The sequence below is a fragment of the Oncorhynchus masou genome, chromosome 28 (genome assembly GCF_036934945.1).
Source record: "Oncorhynchus masou masou isolate Uvic2021 chromosome 28, UVic_Omas_1.1, whole genome shotgun sequence".
NCBI lineage: Eukaryota > Metazoa > Chordata > Actinopteri > Salmoniformes > Salmonidae > Oncorhynchus > Oncorhynchus masou.
The window spans coordinates 74,517,101-74,534,816 of NC_088239.1; the positions used below are offsets into that span (position 1 = coordinate 74,517,101).

The 17,716-nt window shown below is 43.5% G+C and overlaps 1 protein-coding gene across 2 annotated transcripts in view; it reads right to left on the reverse strand.

Annotated features, from left to right (window-relative positions):
* eeig1b (estrogen-induced osteoclastogenesis regulator 1b) overlaps positions 1-17,716 on the reverse strand; it is a 73,780-nt gene that overhangs the window by 6,880 nt on the left and 49,184 nt on the right. For both annotated transcript variants that reach the window (XM_064943307.1, XM_064943306.1), the window contains 7 exons: positions 10,106-10,226; positions 9,139-9,168; positions 2,498-2,614; positions 2,006-2,052; positions 1,498-1,670; positions 1,185-1,289; positions 494-740 (listed from right to left, as the gene is read on the reverse strand). In XM_064943307.1, coding sequence (XP_064799379.1) covers positions 494-740; positions 1,185-1,289; positions 1,498-1,670; positions 2,006-2,052; positions 2,498-2,614; positions 9,139-9,168; positions 10,106-10,226 — 840 coding nt within the window. The remainder of the gene's footprint in view (positions 1-493; positions 741-1,184; positions 1,290-1,497; positions 1,671-2,005; positions 2,053-2,497; positions 2,615-9,138; positions 9,169-10,105; positions 10,227-17,716) is intronic.

A 17,716-nucleotide genomic window follows, 5' to 3' on the forward strand; every position in this document is an offset into this window, starting at 1 on the left:
AGCATTGGAGTGAACATGGGCCAGCATCCCTGTGGAATGCTTTCGACACATTGTAGAGTCCATGCCCTGATGAAATGAGGCTGTTCTGAGGGCAAAAACGGGGGTGCAACTCAATGTTAGGAATGTGTTCTTAATGTTTTCCAAAATCAGTGTATATGTGTGGTGTGTGTGTGTTTTTATAAACTGGGTGGTTCGAGCCGTGAATGCTGTTTGGCTGACCACCGTGGTATATTAGACCGTATACCACAGGTATGACAAAACATGGCTTTGTGGTATATGGCCAATATACCACTCCTAAGGGCTGTATCCAGGCACTCCGCTTTGCATCGTACTTAAGAGCAGCCCTTAGCCGTGGTACATTGGCCATATACCACACCCCTCGGGCCTTATTACTTAAATATGTGTGTGTGTCTGTGTATATTTGTGTGTGTGTGTGTGTGTGTGTGTGTGTGTGTGTGTGTGTGTGTGTGTGTGTGTGTGTGCTGTAGCTTGCCTGGAGGGTCTGTTGGAGAGCAGGATGGGCCGCGGTGGCCGCGGGGGTCTCTCACACTTGGTGCCAGGCTCTCCGGTTGTCTGGGGGTCTGCTGCAAGGGGGTGGGAGTTGGCGAGGGCATGTGCATGTGCGTGGGGGGTCTGGGTGGGGGTGGCCAGGCCCCCAGAAGTGCTACTGCTTGTGGAGGTGTTACGCCGGTGTGTGAGGTCTGTTAGGCTGGAGGAGCGAGAGTGCTCCGTACTGTACCCTGGAGGAGAGGGGAGGATGGGAAGACATACAAGTCAATTATACACACACACACACACACACACACACACACACACACACACACACACACACATGGGGTTGTCATATAACCCCATGCCAGACTTGATATTATTTGTCCATAATGATCCTCCCCCGTCATTAAATCTTTTAGATCAAATCACTGGACCCTAATTGAGTTTGTCCAGGGCTAAGATGTCATCTATGGGCGAATGGAGACCCTGACTTGAGTAGCTATGGCACCGTGTCAAAATGCTCCAGTGCGAAGTTTCCTCTAGGTAAAGATCTAGGATAAACTTCCCCCTAAACCTAACCTTGACCATTAGTGGGGAAAATGCAAAACAGACCCAATATCAGCGCCTAGTGGCAGCTTCACTCTTCTCCTACCAACATACACAACATGGCAATCCAAAAGAGGCTGACTGACCTGATATCTTGCTCTGCTGGCTGGCATAGCTGGAGTTCCGGGAGTGTCCTATGTGGAAGACCTCATCTGGGCTGGGCAGGCTCTGCTCCAACTGCTCGGGTAGACCTGGAGCCACAACACAACACACAGGATGTTAGCTTTCTGTGGCACCCAATTACACTTTTTCACAAAATACACAGTAGCATGTTACAAATGGCTCCCCATATAGACAACACAGGAGTCAACTTATTGAAATAACAATCAAATTAAATAGATACAAATAAATCACATGTGTAAACAGTCAGCTGTGATTGGGTGCGATTGTCTGTTGTACCAGAGTTGAGGGGAGCTGAGGGGAGTCTGGGTTTGAGGGGCCGTCCTGATGATGTCCTGATGACGCCCCCTGGGGGAGGGTTTGAGTTGGCATCGGTGCCCTCGCCTTTACAGTCCAGCTGCAGGGATGGGTCCTGGCCCGGGATCGAGATTGACTTGGCTGTACTGGGGGGCCTAGAAGGTCAAAGGTCATTGTGTAATTAAGTTCAAAGTAAGCATTGAAAACACAGATTAATTAAGTAATATTTGATCATATTTGTCACAGCAGAACTAAACAACCATGGGTACTAAAAGAGAATGAAAAGTACTAAGTTGACAAAGGTTAAGAAAACCAAAGTTTGAATGAGAGTGAGAGGAGGAAATCTTGTAGAATTAGGTCAATGGTAGAGCGCCTATCAGTGTTCCTTGTAGTGACTTAAAGCAACAAAATAATCTATTTTCGACTATTTCGCAAGCTATGTTGATGGTATACATCTTGGCCAAGAGGTGGCGCCAGAGGTCCAACTCACGTTTTGAAGCAAGGATCCCCCGACAAAAGTGTAATTCCAATAGTAACCTAGAAAAAATTGTAATAACATTATCATCATCAACATAATCACCATCAACATCATTGTATATTGTTACAACAAAACACTGCAGCCTTTGTAGTAGAATAACTACTGTTCATTTCCTCAGTGTAATACAATGTTTCTATGGTCAAATGAAAGTTTGTATGGTATGTGAGTAAGCTCTATAAAAGAGTCAGGTTAGAAATAAGCCAAGAGAGGGGCACCTGGCAATATCTTTCTATTCATCCATCAGATAACCATTTAGGGGCCCTGCAAATACCTATCCAATGCCAAGTGGGAAGGAAAACTGTTTATTCAACCTGAACCATTCCTAAACAAGTCTCAACATGGTCTTGCTCTCTGGGTTTCGCCACCACGTGTACAAAGGACACATCTTTGCACATGGGGTTTCGATAAGCTCATGTGAACGTGTGAGTTTGTGTGTGTAGTTACCTTGAGAATGGAGTTGTCCTGACGAGTGTTCTTAGTGTCGTAGCCCTCGAGGATACAGCAGCGCACAGTGGAGCCTGAGCCAGCAAACTCCGCCATGTTGAGGTCAGCAAAGCCCAGCTAGAGAGAGAGAGAGAGAGAGAGATGTTAACAAATATGTTTGATGAAAACTGTGTACCATGGTCAGGTGTTAACACACCTGGTCCCCATTGTATTAAGGCATGTTTTATTTCAGTGTGTATGGTTTCAAACTAGCTACCCATGAGATATAGAAACAAGGGCGTGTAAACACATCATGCATGGAGTGTATGCTTTCAGCGTGCCATTTCAGTCTTTCTACTTTACTGGGGGGTAAGTGAGCAAAGGGTTAACACACACACACACACACACACACACCCCCACCTCCCAATGTGCCATTACATAACTATTGGCATGGGAGGCTGGTGAGGTCACCCAACCGTAAATACTCTCACTCCATTAGGGCCTATTAATGTCCCTTACCTCATGTATGTCTCTCAGTCTTCTTACCTTCTCTCTCTCTCCCTTATCCCACTATTATCTCTACCTCTCTCTCTCACTACTGTCTCTCCCCCTGTCCCCGAGCCCTCTCCCTCCTCTCTCCCCACCCCTCTCTCTCTCACTACTGTCTCTCCCCCTGTCCCCTAGCTCTCTCCCTCCTCTCTCACCACCAGCCCACCCCCCCACTCTCTCACTGGGGCGGCAGGGTAGCCTAATGGTTAGAGTGTTGGACTAGTAACCAGAAGGTTGCAAGTTCAAACCCTCGAGCTGACAAGGTACAAATCTGTCGTTCTGCCCCTGAACAGGCAGTTAACCCACTGTTGCTAGGCCGTCATTGAAAATAAGAATTTGTTCTTAACTGACTTGCCTAGTTAAATAAAGGTAAATAAATAAATATAAATAAAACTCTCTCCCTCTCTCCCCCTGTCCCCCCCCCCCCCGTCCCCCAGCCCCCGAAAACTCGGGCTGTCATGTGCCTTTTATTGAGGAGTGGCCACTCTCATATAAATGCCTGATTGGTGGAGTGCTGCAGAGATGGTTGTCCTTCTGGAAGGTTCTCCCATCTCCACAGAGGAACTCTGGAACTCTGTCAGAGTGACCATGGGGTCAAGGCCCTTCTCCCCCAATTGCTCAGTTTGGCCGGGCGGCCAGCTGGTTCCAAACTTCTTCAATTTAAGAACGATAGAGGCCACTGTGTTCTTGGGGACCTTCAATGCTGCAGAAATGTTTTAGTACCCTTCCCCAGATCTGTGCCTCGACACAATCCTGTCTCGGAGCGCTGCGGACAATTCCTTCGACCTCATGGCTTGGTTTTTGCTCTGACATGCACTGTCAACTGTGGGACCTTGTATAGACAGGTGTGTGCCTTTCCAAATCATGTCCAATCAATTGAATTTACCACATGTGGACTCCAATCACATTGTAGAAACATCTAAAGGATGATCAATGGAAACAGGATGCACCTGAGCTCAATTTCGAGTTTCATAGCAACGGGTCTGAATTCTTATGTAAATAAGGTATTTCTGTTTTGCAAAATTTTCTAAAAACCTGTTTACGCTTTGTCATTATGGGTTATTGTGTGTAGATTTCTGAACATTTAAAAAAATGTAATCCATTTTAGAATAAGGCTGTAACGTAACAAACTGGAAAAAGTCAAGGGGTCTGAATACTTTCCGAAGGCACTGTATGCCATAACATAATATGTGACCAGCCAGTGAAACCATTGCTGACCAGGTACGGTGCTATTTTAGCGTTGGTTCAACTAAGAGACAATTACAGCAGGATTTCAATAGAATATTTTTTTAAACTTATAGTTGTTGTCTTCTGTATAAATTAGTTTAGTGTTCAGGATTCCAATCACTCAATTCTCGCTACAATCTTAATCAATCTCCAAACTGCTCCAGAAAATGTCCCAGAGGTCTTTATAATAACATAAATATTTAATAGTAATAGTTTATTAACTTAAAGGGATGTTCCACTCCATAGATAAAAATCTAATCAAAGTTTATTTGTCACGTACACAGATTAGCAGATGTTTAAACAGGTGCAGCGAAATGCTTGTGTTTCTAGCTGCAGCAGTGCAGTCAATGTCTAACAGTACCTTACTAGAAACAAAGTATGTCGGCGCCATCTTGTAAACTTACATACAAAATGGCTGGATCAATAAATGCAGCTGCAAACATTGTGACAGCTTTCACAACCATTACACAGACAAACTCAACCTTGGGTAAACATGACTTTTTAGGCTGTTGCCCTGACAACATGGAGCCTTTGAAGTCACATGACTCTCTCTCTTGAGACATAATTACACAATTAAGGCACCATGGTCGCTTATGAGACCACATCAGACACTGTTAAACCAGAAACCATGATAGAAACTTCATTGTAAGTCATTTTCTATGCCTTGGTTTTATAGTGTAAGATAACTCAAACCTTGTCTATTAAAGACATGTATTTGAGTTGTTAGGTGTCATAGCTTGCCAGAAGCTCCCGAGTGGCACAGCTGTCTAAGGCACTTAGGTGTCACTACAGTCCCTGGTTCAAATCCAGGCTGTATCACATCCAGCGGTGATTGGGAGTCCTATAGGGCGGTGCACAATTGGCCCAGGGTAGGCTGTCATTGTAAAATAGTATTTGTTCTTAACTGACTTGCCTAGTTAAATAAAATAAGATGTTATTATTGGTAATGTTATGCTCATTATGACAGTGTAAAGTTATCTTTATGACATATACAGTGGGTGGGTGGCAGCAAAGCTCACCAGTTACACATTATGTCCACGTTTTACCACTTTACACATTGTCAGTAATGGTCATTATTGTTACAGGTAAGTGTGAGTCACTCCTGTTTGAGGACACATTTGGTGACCAAGTGACCCCTGGGGAAGACCACTGGTAGATCATAAAGTTTCGAGCAAAAAGCAGCTTTAAAACTAGAGAGGAAGCTTAATGCAATCACACACACACACACACACTCACAATATGTTTTGTCCAGCAACATGGTCAAGACACCATATGATTGTGTCTGTTGTGGTTCGGCTGACTAATGGTTACCAGTAAAAGAAGTGCAGTGTTGCTTTTTTCCCCTTTCTTTTTTATATCCCCAGACTTCTGCTTTCGGGGCTATAATCAAACAGCCTCGCCGGTCATCTAAACTGAGTCACACAAGAATCTCCATATTATCCTACTCCTTCCTTTTATGTGGTCAGAAGACAAGGTTTCAAAGCACACGTGCAGATCAGAAAACCTTGTCTTATTCTATCAATTTTCATTCACAAACTGTAAGCGGGGTCCTTCCCACAGCCACTATATCTCTGACAGACACTGGGGTGGGTTCCATGTGTCTGACACGCAAGACTGTTAGTTAGTTGGGCAGACATCAGCCTGTACTATTGAGAGGAAGAAGGACTGGACAAACACATCAGAAGACCGAGAACTAGTAGACCTTTTCTATAGTACTTCCTCTTGTCCCTATGTCCCTCTGTGTCAAACTCCTACAGGCCTGGAGAGGTCAAAGACCCTCTATCCTCCCATGCCACATGCCCTCTCTCTGTCTCTCACTTTCTCTCCTTTTCTTTCAGCTGACTCAGCGGACTTTCCGGTGCAGTGCCTTCTTCCCGGATGAACGGGGTCAGCAAATATGGAGGAAACGAGAGGGACAGGGAAGCACTAGCCCAATGATAACATCCAGCCAGCCTTAACACACACACACACACACACACACACACACACACACACACACACACACACACACACACACACACACACACACACACACACACACACACACACACACACACACACACACACACACACACTTCCTTCTCTAATGGGTGACCATGTCGTCACACTTTCCTCTTCCATAAAGAAACTGGTGTCATAAAGACTTGAAGGCCACCAGTCACATGCCTTGTCAATAAGCAGCACTAGAATCCCTAGAATCATGTGTGGCCTCTACGATGACTCTTTACACTATGAGTGCTTCATAGTTCCCTTGCACTGTTATCAACATCAAAAAGGACAATCTGTTTCCCAACTAAATCTTGTGAGGCAAGAGACTAAATGCAGAACTTCTTCTAAGGCACAAGTCTACACACTTTGAAGAGGCTATTACCATATGTCAGTCATTTCTAGAAACCCAAAGGACCTATAAAGCAATGTTTTGTTTACAAGCAAGCATAATTCTTTGTTTGTGTGTGGGGGTACATCTTCCCATTCTAAATCAATAAATATGCTAGCTTAATGGCTTAAACATGTTTTTACCATTATGATAACATTGTGCCACCAGTAGCAATAGTAACAACAATGACGATTACACCAATGAGACATTTTTGGTCAATTCGACTTTTCTTAGATTTGAGCATTTATGGCCTCCATTTAAGGTCATAATTCTTTAAAAATATATATATATATATCCTAAAGTGATGTGATTAATAATTTTGCCCACAATGTTATTTCCCTTCATTTAAATTGACTAACTTTGTATTTAGACATCAAATTATCAATGGAATCCTCAAATTTATGGCATAGTAAAAGGTGTGATTAGCTAATAATTATAGATCCCATGACAACAGTTTGCTACTGGAGAGAATGCTCAAGGTCCTTGTATATCTTTGTAATAAGTTATTTTCAAGGCGGTAACACCAATAACATAAAACTGAGGGACACACTATACTAGTAAATAAAATAGTTATTTAATAATAGCCTTGCTTTTTTTTATCAATACAATATATTAAATACATGTTTTCACTTTCTAGCATTCAAAATAGTAGCTTGATAACTTTAAATCCCCCAAACACGTCACGACAACTCTACACATCGCTACTGAGACAAGACAATTTGCTTTCCCTAAGCACTTTAAACAATGCATAAACATAAGGTTTTGCAGTATAAAGGACTTGCATTATGTTGTATTATTGATAATCATTTCGACATAAACAAAAACGTGTATGATCTGGCTGGCTAAAACCGGCACTTTTACTGAAACGTTGATTAATGTGCACTGTCCCTGTAAAAATAAAAATAAACTCAACTCAATCTGTAACTGTTTGTCATTAGAGGGTGTTTTTCATGGCTGCAAAGGCAAGGTAAGCAAATGCTACCGCAATTTAAGAATGACCCTAACGCTAAAGTCGTAATCTTGACAAACTTAACAGTGAGAGATGACCATGAAAACACACAAGACTGATGGCTATAGCTATGTTCAACAAGTATATTATTCTACCGGCTTTATCTAGCTCTAGTTACGATATTCTACCTTGCCTCGCTGGCTTGCTAGCTCGATAACCATGTGACAACATGTTTGTTAACTTGCATGAGCTCCATTTAAAGTTGCATGTGATCGTAGCCACTGCTAGGCAAATGAAGAGGTTTCTGATGACGAACTGTGCGTGCAACTTTTCATGACACATCTGGGAAATGGGTCTATTGGTAATGGTCCACCAGGTGACCAATCACTGACTGGGTCACACCTAAAAACTTAGGTCAGGGTCACACCTAAAAACTTAGGTCAGGGTCACACCTAAAAACTGAGGTCAGGGTCACACCCGACTGGGTCACACCTAAAAACTGAGGTCAGGGTCACACCCGACTGGGTCACACCTAAAAACTGAGGTCAGGGTCACACCCGACTGGGTCACACCTAAAAACTGAGGTCAGGGTCACACCTGACTAGGTCACACCTAAAAACTTAGGTCAGGGTCACACCTAAAAACTGAGGTCAGGGTCACACCTAAAAACTGAGGTCAGGGTCACACCTAAAAACTGAGGTCAGTGTCACACCTGATTGGGTCACACCTAAAAACTTAGGTCAGGGTCACACCTGACTGGGTCACACCTAAAAACTTAGGTCAGGGTCACACCTGACTGGGTCACACCTAAAAACTGAGGTCAGGGTCACACCTGACTGAGTCACACCTAAAAACTTAGGTCAGGGTCACACCTAAAAACTTAGGTCAGGGTCACTGAAGAGCTAAAAGGTTTCTTCACACAGTTTACTGTCAACTAGTGGAAACACTAAAAACCACAAACACTACAGCTGGAAAAGCAGTAAGGAAGGAAAAAAGTTGTCCACGTCACTGCACTGTTTTCCCCACCTTCCCCAAAAGTCCCATCCTGTGTCACAAGGCTTTGTCACATGTACGTCATACTAGTTGGCTTGAGCTATGGACCCAATTCCCTTTTACATGACTTTAACCACAGTGGTTTTACTGTTATTGGGGCTGTAAAATGTACTGTATCACACACACACACTGACTCATCTGCTCCAGATATACTGTACATATGGTGTGTGTTTTTGGTTTACACTATCTTTGTGGGGACCAGAAGTCCTCACAAGGACAGTAAAACAAGCACAATTGCTATTTTAGGCTTAGGGGTTACAATTAGGGTTAGGGTTAGCATTAGAGTTAGGCTTAGGGGTTATGGGAATTAATTGTTTGGTACCCACAAGGATAGTAAAACAAGTGTGTGTGTGTGTGTGTGTGTGTGTGTGTGTGTGTGTGTGTGTGTGTGTGTGTGTGTGTGTGTGTGTGTGTGTGTGTCAACTGTACAGAAATGCCCAACAGGGAAACCAAACAACATTAGTAGAGGCATGCTAAAAGAGGACATGTCACATTTTTTAGTCTTACCTTTGAAAACGTCTTTCCTCCTTTGAGCTCCTGCAGTGACAAGAAGAAGTGGATGAAATGCATGAAGTACAAACACTTTCTTTCCTTCTATAGACTATTATTGTACATAAAGTTAAGCAGCTAGAATTCATATTTCAAGTGATTTCTAACACGAGGAGACTAAATAAAACAAAGGAAGAATCATTTTTTAACAGTTTGATTATAAATGATCATGTTAAGCTTGTCATGCTCAATAGTATTACAGAATGTGGCTTTAACAGTGAGCACTTGTATGCTACACTGTTGGAATCATAGAGTCCCCACAGATAAACTGATCTGAGATCTGAGGACTCCATGTCATAATAGCAGATATGCAGGTGTGTGATTATAGCCATGCCCTGATCTCCAGTCAGCCGTTACTGATACATGAAAGGGAAATGTTTCACAATTCCATATTTGCTGATACCATGGTAACGAGAGGAGTAATATAACTAGCATTGTAAACAACAAGCAACAAAAGAGTCCATAGACAGATCTAAGCTGTCTGCAACAGCGTGTAGATTTGGGAATGGGACCTAAGGGAACTAATCATATTTCAGACATTGAAAAACACCTGCCAAGGTTGATCCAGTGTGTAGGTGTGTGAAAGGTGTAGGAAGGTCTCATTCAGTTACATCAGAGTTAGAGGTAAAAGGTTAGGGAGTAGGCTTACATTACCACAGAATGCCTTATACAGGAGTAATTATAGATCAATTACCTTGTATGTGGTAATAAGGTACCTATGACACACTTTTGAGGCAGGGAGAGAACTTGGGCAATGACAAGCAGTGAGGAAAAAGATGCCCAAAATAACTATACCATTTTAAAAAGACAGGACACACTTTCTCTCACTGAGTAGGTTGTTTTCCCTAAGAAAATGTCACCTGTAGAGTATCATCATTAGGCACTGTAAAATACTATAGCAGGGGTTGATGGGATATGTAGTTACCTTGCGTACAGAGACCCTGCAGATGCAGGGGTCCAGGACTCCAGTGGTGGGACTGGCACTCATCTTACAGATGAAGGAGAACTTCTTCTTCCAACGAACACAGTTCTGTTGGACCTCCTCCCTACAGACAATGAGAGAGAGAGAGAGAGAGAGAGAGAGAGAGAGAGAGAGAGAGAGAGAGAGAGAGAGAGAGAGAGAGAGAGAGAGAGAGAGAGAGAGAGAGAGAGAGAGAGAGAGAGAGAGAGAGAGAGAGAGAGAGAGAGAGAGAGAGAGAGAGAGAGAGAGAGAGAGAGAGAGAGAGAGAGAGGAGATGGTTAGGGTCATTCATCATCATCAATACATTTTTTGGGTCATCATAATTGACATCATTGAAGTCATCACCACTACCATCAACATTATAATTTTCCTGATTACTATATTTATCATCATGATCTTCATCATCCTCCACAATGACATTATCATCATCAATCATTATTCTTTTACCATTATAATTAGCAATATTGTCCGTTTCTGGAGCTGTGTTTATGGCCACCCTCTGGCAAAAGCTTATTGTACAGTACATAATCAAGACCCATGACCAAAAGCACAGCAAATGAAAACCACCTGCTTTGCTGTTGTAAAGGGACTATTACACATTTCGGATACATTACCCTGCCAAATATAGAGTTCTGATGCGTGGAAAGCCCCTTACTTTTAATGTTTAATGCTACTGCCTCCAACTGCTAAGTAAAGATTGAAACCTAAAGTCAGATTTCACACAACTTAAAGTGCATGCGTGTGACTGTTCAAGTGTGTCTCTGGTCACTAAGTGAGCTTTTACGTAACTAAACGCTTCAGGGCTCAGGGCTTCTAAGAATCCTTTTCCCATCCTCTCTCTTTCTCTCTCTCCCTCTTTGTTTCTCCTTCCCTCTCTCTCTAAAGTCCTTCCTGTTGAGCCATGCCCACAGACAAATAGCTACAGTGTAGAGGCAGCCAGCCAGTGGAAAATCACTGCATTTGTAGTCCTGCCTCAATGCCCATCAGTTTGTACAGGGGCCTTGAGAAAGCCAGAGGACAGTGGCTGCGTTCCAATACTCTTAAATGGCCTCCTTTCTTTTATGATCTCTTTATCACGTGATGTGAAACAACTGGATAGGTTGAAACAATGTTGCTTTCATCTGCCAAGAGGAGACGAGGGCTGTGTTCCGAATCGGGTACCACCTGTTTAGTACTTGCATACTGCATGAGTATGCACTTTCTCAACTATCACGACTACAAGTACATACTACTTTGAATACTATTTAGCATGTTAATATTTAGTTTTCCTGCAAACAATAATGAGTCGTTAGGTCGTCCCCGTGTCGTCAGAAAATGGTCGCCTAAAGCAGTCGGGATGTTGTGTCATGGTCCCCTGGAGGTTTTGTCTGCTTCCTGGTTTGTCCTGGGGACATCGCCGAGGATGTTTTTAGGACCCAGAGAACGTTCCCTTGGGACCATCATACAACGTCTTAAGGACTCTAGTAAAATGAAAGTCCTGAAAATGTCCTAAAAAAGGTCCTGACACGGTCCTCAGTGACGTCCAGCTAACTTACAGGGAACTACACAAACATCCCCCAGAGAACGTCCCCTTAGGTTGTTCTCAGAACGTCACTGGGATAACGTCGCACCAACACTTTTTATATTGTTTTTGCTAGCCCCTATGCTTTCCTTTAACGATGGGATATAACATGTAAAATAAACACTTCCTGTCTCATACTAGTTTTTTCCGGCAAATGTGCCGTGTCTTTCTCAGAACAGCTCCCACTCCTTCTATTCCCAGAAGAACCCTGGAGGTCAGATAAGACTCCGTCCTCAGTCGTCAATCTCAGCTGTCAATCACAAATCAATTAGTTCCCCAGTGAATCAGATGCTGAGATAACGGGCGAGCTGCTGAGGTTGCCCTCTGCCTTATTGGTGCCGCTCTCTTTTTATTTCATTCTCTCCATCTGAGTCACTGCAGCAGAACAGTGAAAGTGGGTCAGTGTGTCCTTTTCTCACTCCACAAACACACATACAGTACACACATGCAACCTTAGGCAGACTGTAGTGCCCGGTTTATATTATGCTCAGAGAGAGAGAGAGAGAGAGATAACTGAAACCTACTTTGCAGATCAACCTTTGAACACAGTCTGTCATCCCAGTCATAAGACATGTTGTTAAGGGAATGGGTGCAGCAGGACATGTTGTTAAGGGAATGGGTGCAGCAGGACATGTTGTTAAGGGAATGGGTGCAGCAGGACATGTTGTTATGGGGATGGGTGCAGCAGGACATGTTGTTATGGGGATGGGTGCAGCAGGACATGTTGTTATGGGAATGGGTGCAGCAGGACATGCTGTTATGGGAATGGGTGCAGCAGGACATGTTGTTCAGGGAATGGGTGCAGCAGGGCATGTTGTTAAGGGAATGGGTGCAGCAGGACTTGTTGTTATGGGAATGGGTGCAGCAGGACATGTTGTTATGGGGATGGGTGCAGCAGGACATGTTGTTATGGGAATGGGTGCAGCAGGACATGTTGTTATGGGAATGGGTGCAGCAGGACATGTTGTTATGGGAATGGGTGCAGCAGGACATGTTGTTGAGGGAATGGGTGCAGCAGGACATGTTGTTAAGGGAATGGGTGCAGCAGGACATGTTGTTAAGGGAATGGGTGCAGCAGGACATGTTGCTAAGGGAATGGGTGCAGCAGGACATGTTGTTATGGGAATGGGTGCAGGAGGACATGTTATGGGAATGGGTGCAGCAGGACTTGTTGCTAAGGGAATGGGTGCAGCAGGACATGTTGTTATGGGAATGGGTGCAGCAGGACATGTTATGGGAATGGGTGCAGGAGGACATGTTATGGGAATGGGTGCAGGAGGACATGTTATGGGAATGGGTGCAGCAGGACATGTTGTTATGGGAATGGGTGCAGTAGGACATGTTATGGGAATGGGTGCAGCAGGACATGTTATGGGAATGGGTGCAGCAGGACATGTTATGGGAATGGGTGCAGCAGGCCTGTCTAGAGCACTGAGTCAAAACACCTCACTGCAGTCCCTTCAAGACGAAACTGAGCAGCCATGAGAAGAAGAAAAATAATATGAGTCAAGTAACACACATCACAGCATCTATTTCTAAAAGACTTTCCCATGACACTGGTTTCATAAACCAGGGAGAAGTGGGTTTCACCTTCTTCTTCAGTCTTGGGTATTTTATGTTACACAAGTGTCAACTTCACGTGTGACTATTAACACACTGAGTCAGAGGGTGATTACTGTAAATTCTTAACATTTGAGTTGTTTAGCAGAAGAACTTATGTTCAGATAGCTAGGTGAGACAACCACATCACAGTCGTGGTGAGCACCGTTATCAGCAAAGTCAGTGCTGATAGGAAAAGACAAGTGCAAATCTTTTTTGTGTATTTTTTTATAATATTTTTTTGGGGGGGGCTGACTGAGATGTCTTATTTAAAGTGTAACTCACAGCGTTTGAACTATTTTCCAGATATGAAAAAAAACAGACAATCATAATATCATAGATTAGATAGATTATATTTGGATCAAAATTCCATGACGTACAGTAAACCATTGTTGGCAGAATAGATGATTGCAGTTCAATGCATGAGTAATATAATTCACCAATACATTTCTTGGTAGTCCAAAACATATTGTTATCAGGTTGTAAATCACAGCTGGCCTGGTACATTGTTTGCAGCGTCCATTCGGGATGCGCTGTCAGTTACAATGACTCGATATTTTGGACAAAAATGGATTAATATCACTAAGGCTTGGAATGTCAATACATTCCAAGCCTTACTAGCAAGGGTAATGATCACAAGTCAGTCATACCGTGGCTAATAGGCTATTTATTTAGCAAGCTAAAAACACAGGGCCATTAGACAGAACGTTAGATAACTAGCTTGCTAGCTTCTGGGAGGATGCCATGTAATTAGAGGAGTGAGTGAGTGACCAATTTTTGTTATCCTCATATCGTTTTTCGGTGGCTACAGCTAGAGACGCAGGTGTCATTTGGTTAGCTAGCAAGAAATGTGAACCGCTTTGCTAGCTAGCTATGCTGAAATTGAACGACTGTTATCCAGTTAGCATATCTCCTACGTTCGTAAAGTCACTCTGGCTATATACTCAGATTTCTGAGCACTCTCATCTGAGTGTGCTAGAGTGCAGAATAACTGATGAATTTATGAACGTGCAAGAAACCCTGAATATGACCGTTCTCAGTAAATAGAGCAGTGTGCGCTCTGAACGCTCGGAAAGAGAAAACCCTCTGTATTTACCAACATACAATCTGACAACACAATTTACGAACAACCCCTGAGTTGTCAATTAAATGTACTGAGTGGGAGCTGACCTCTCGTAGGGGTGGGAAGAATGGAGAGACCAAGAGACCAAAGGTGGCAAAACGGACTGCTCAGGTTGGGATGTAGGGGTTTGACCATAGGCTAAAATTGTGTTTAGTCCTGTACAGGGCAGTTAACCATGTTTACTGACCCCTGTAAACTAGCACTCCCTATGAAACTGAGCAAACAATTGGAGGTATGCAACAAACACCAACACATCACCTTTAACTATTGAATCCTTTCAGATCAGCAGTCATGAATCACAGATTTTTTTTATTTTATTTCACCTTTATTTTACTAGGCAAGTCAGTCTAGGAACAGTGGGTTAACTGCCTGTTCAGGGGCAGAACGACAGATTTGTACCTTGTCAGCTTGGGGATTTGAGCTTGCAACCTTTTGGTTACTAGTACAACACTCTAACCACTAGGCTACCCTGCCACCCCAGTAGTGGAGGAAAGGAGGAGGAAAAGAGTATTGGTGCTACACTCCCAATCTGACAACAAGGGTATATCCATACAGAGGCCACACTTTTTATCAGAAAATGTTAGCTTTCACTACTTCCTCCATCTTTGCCAGAAATGGCTCTGAACTATATGTTTCTTGTTCATTAATAGTGAGTGAGGTTTTGTGGTCAGCGAGGCCTTTTCCACTTTTTTGAGGGGTGTCTGTCTCTCTTGCTCAATCTTCCTCTATTTTATCTTCCTCTCAACTTTATTCTGCCCTCCAACAGGCAGGCACAGTGAGCCCAGATGTAAAACATATATTTGTTTTTCTAAAAAGGTAATTCATCAGTTTTTGTCAGTTTTTTAACTCAGTGTATGTGTGTATATGTTCGTGGGTTTGCATGCATTTTCACAACACTAATTCCAGTGACCTCATCTTAAAACAATGAAACAAACAGTGGGGTAAATGACCATTTTCCAGGTGTGTTTGCATGAGTCAGTTTTGTTGTCATGGTAACAATAAAACATGCACATGCCTGAGCAGTTTTGTGTATGATGTCACAAGCCAACACTGTGATATCACCTGCATCATAAGGAACCAGAGCTTGGAAGGCCATGGAAACAATCAGAAACATTCTCGAATTCCACATTCTAAATTAGCCAGATTCAACATTCCCTTCATAACCACCTAAATCTTCTGAGAAGTCTTTGGAATTGCAACAATGCTAGTGGAATTCAATATGGTTCCGCGTGTTGTGCACTTTCATTTTTTTATTTAACCTGTTTTTAACCTTTATTTAAACTCGGTACTTTGTGCCTGACTAATAGGAGTTTGACTTGGACTATGACTCTGGCTTCGAGTCCAACTTTGACTCGGAGGAAGAAGATGGGCCCAGAGAGGTCGGTCGCTTCATCCAGCCTAGACGTCCCCCTGTCCTCCCTTGCTGGTCATAGGGCCCTAGTGGCCAGGAACCATGGCGTTGTCCCAAGGGCTGAGCTGGAACAGGCAGTGGCCCAGGCTAGGCAGGCAGCAGTTCCTGTGGCCCTGGAGGTCATGCAAGACATTTGTTGTGTGTCTGTTTCTGTGGTATCTGGGGTGGTTGGGAGCAGAGTAAAAGACACATTTCCAAGTACTATTCTACTCCATGTCTCTATAGTGTCAAAGGCCTGCTTTAGCAGGAGTCTTTTCAGCCAGAAGACATGCCCCTCCAAGAGGACGAGAGCATCAGAGGACTGACACCTGACTCACCTCTAGAGTTACCATCACCTGATAGAGGCCCAGGAAGTCTGACCCCTGACCCTCAACTGATCCATGCTGCTGCCAGCTAGAGGGCAACCCTCTGAAGAGGAGGAAGTATGAAGAGGACAGTGTGCTAGCCCCAAGTGTCTCGTGGAAAAGGACCCGAGAAGAATCAGACCATAGCCCTGGAACCTCCGACTGCATCGATCCAAAGAGACCAGTGAGGAGAGTGACTCGACTCAATCGAAGTCAACCATTCTAAACCAAACGTTGCTGTTGTTGAGTGTTAAGTGTAGCATTTGTTATTGCACATAGAGTGGAAATAAACACATTTATTTTTTGGGGGGTCCTTGTGTTCCTTATAACTTAAAATAGGATTTTGATGATTGCTCATTGAGCAATGTCAAAGCAATGAATATATAAAAATCCGGCAGCAGTGGGAATAGTAGGGAGGAAGGAGGGAGTCTGTAGAAATTAGACGCACAATCGCACACACGCACACACACAGCACAGACTGCTGACGTGGCCGTGCGATCCAGTAGGGCTGCTGCACTCACTGGGGACAAACCAGCTCCCGGAGAGAGGAAAGAGTTCACATACGGACGACCAAAGGCACATACACAGATGGGTGAACACACACACACACACACTTTACAGTTCGCAAGAAAGATCCACACCGCATCACACAATGTACAGTAAGTACCTCTATTAGAGGTCAACAGTACATAGAAACCAAGCTGCATGTGCTGTGGAACACATACACGCAAACAAAAACACACAGACACGTGGGCACCCAAATACAGATGGAACACATCTGTCTTCGATCTCAGCTGCCAAAATGTAAAAGCTCATGATAGATTCCAGGGAACATCTGGATGGAATGGAGAATGAGAGAGAGAGAGAGAGAGGGAGGGGGGAGGAAGAGGGGGATAGATGGAGACAGAGAGAGAGAAGGAGAGGGGGAGAAAGAGAGAGAGAGAGGTCACCCACAGCACATGGCCTACAACAGAGCCTGGACCTGCTAGAGCAGTACTGCCAGATCTGGGCCTTGGCAGTGAAACCCCAAAAATACTAAAATAATGATTTTCCAGAGAAGATCCAGATCTCAGGGAATTAGAACAAAGTTCTCAATTGGTACAAAATATATAGAGTACTGCACACAATTAGGGTTAAAATTAAGGTCAACTGGACACCTTAATGATGCAGTGAATGAACTGAGAGAGAAAGCATGCTGGGCATTCTACGCCATTAAAAAGCAAATTCAAATTGAAATACCTAATTGAATATGTCATTGAACCAATTGCACTTCATGGCAGTGAGATGTGGGGTCCACTTGCAAAACAACCACCCCATTGATACCCTGAATACAGAGTTCTGTAAGATTCCCCTACATGTCCAGAGGAAAACTACAAACAATGCATGCAGGGCAGAATTAGGCCAATATCCACTAATAATAAAAACTCAAAAAAGAGCAATTCAGTTTTGGAAACATCTAAAATACAGTGACCCCCTCTCATATCATTACCAAGCCCTGCAATGCCAAGAGCTGAGCAAAGAAAAGAGTCCCCTCATC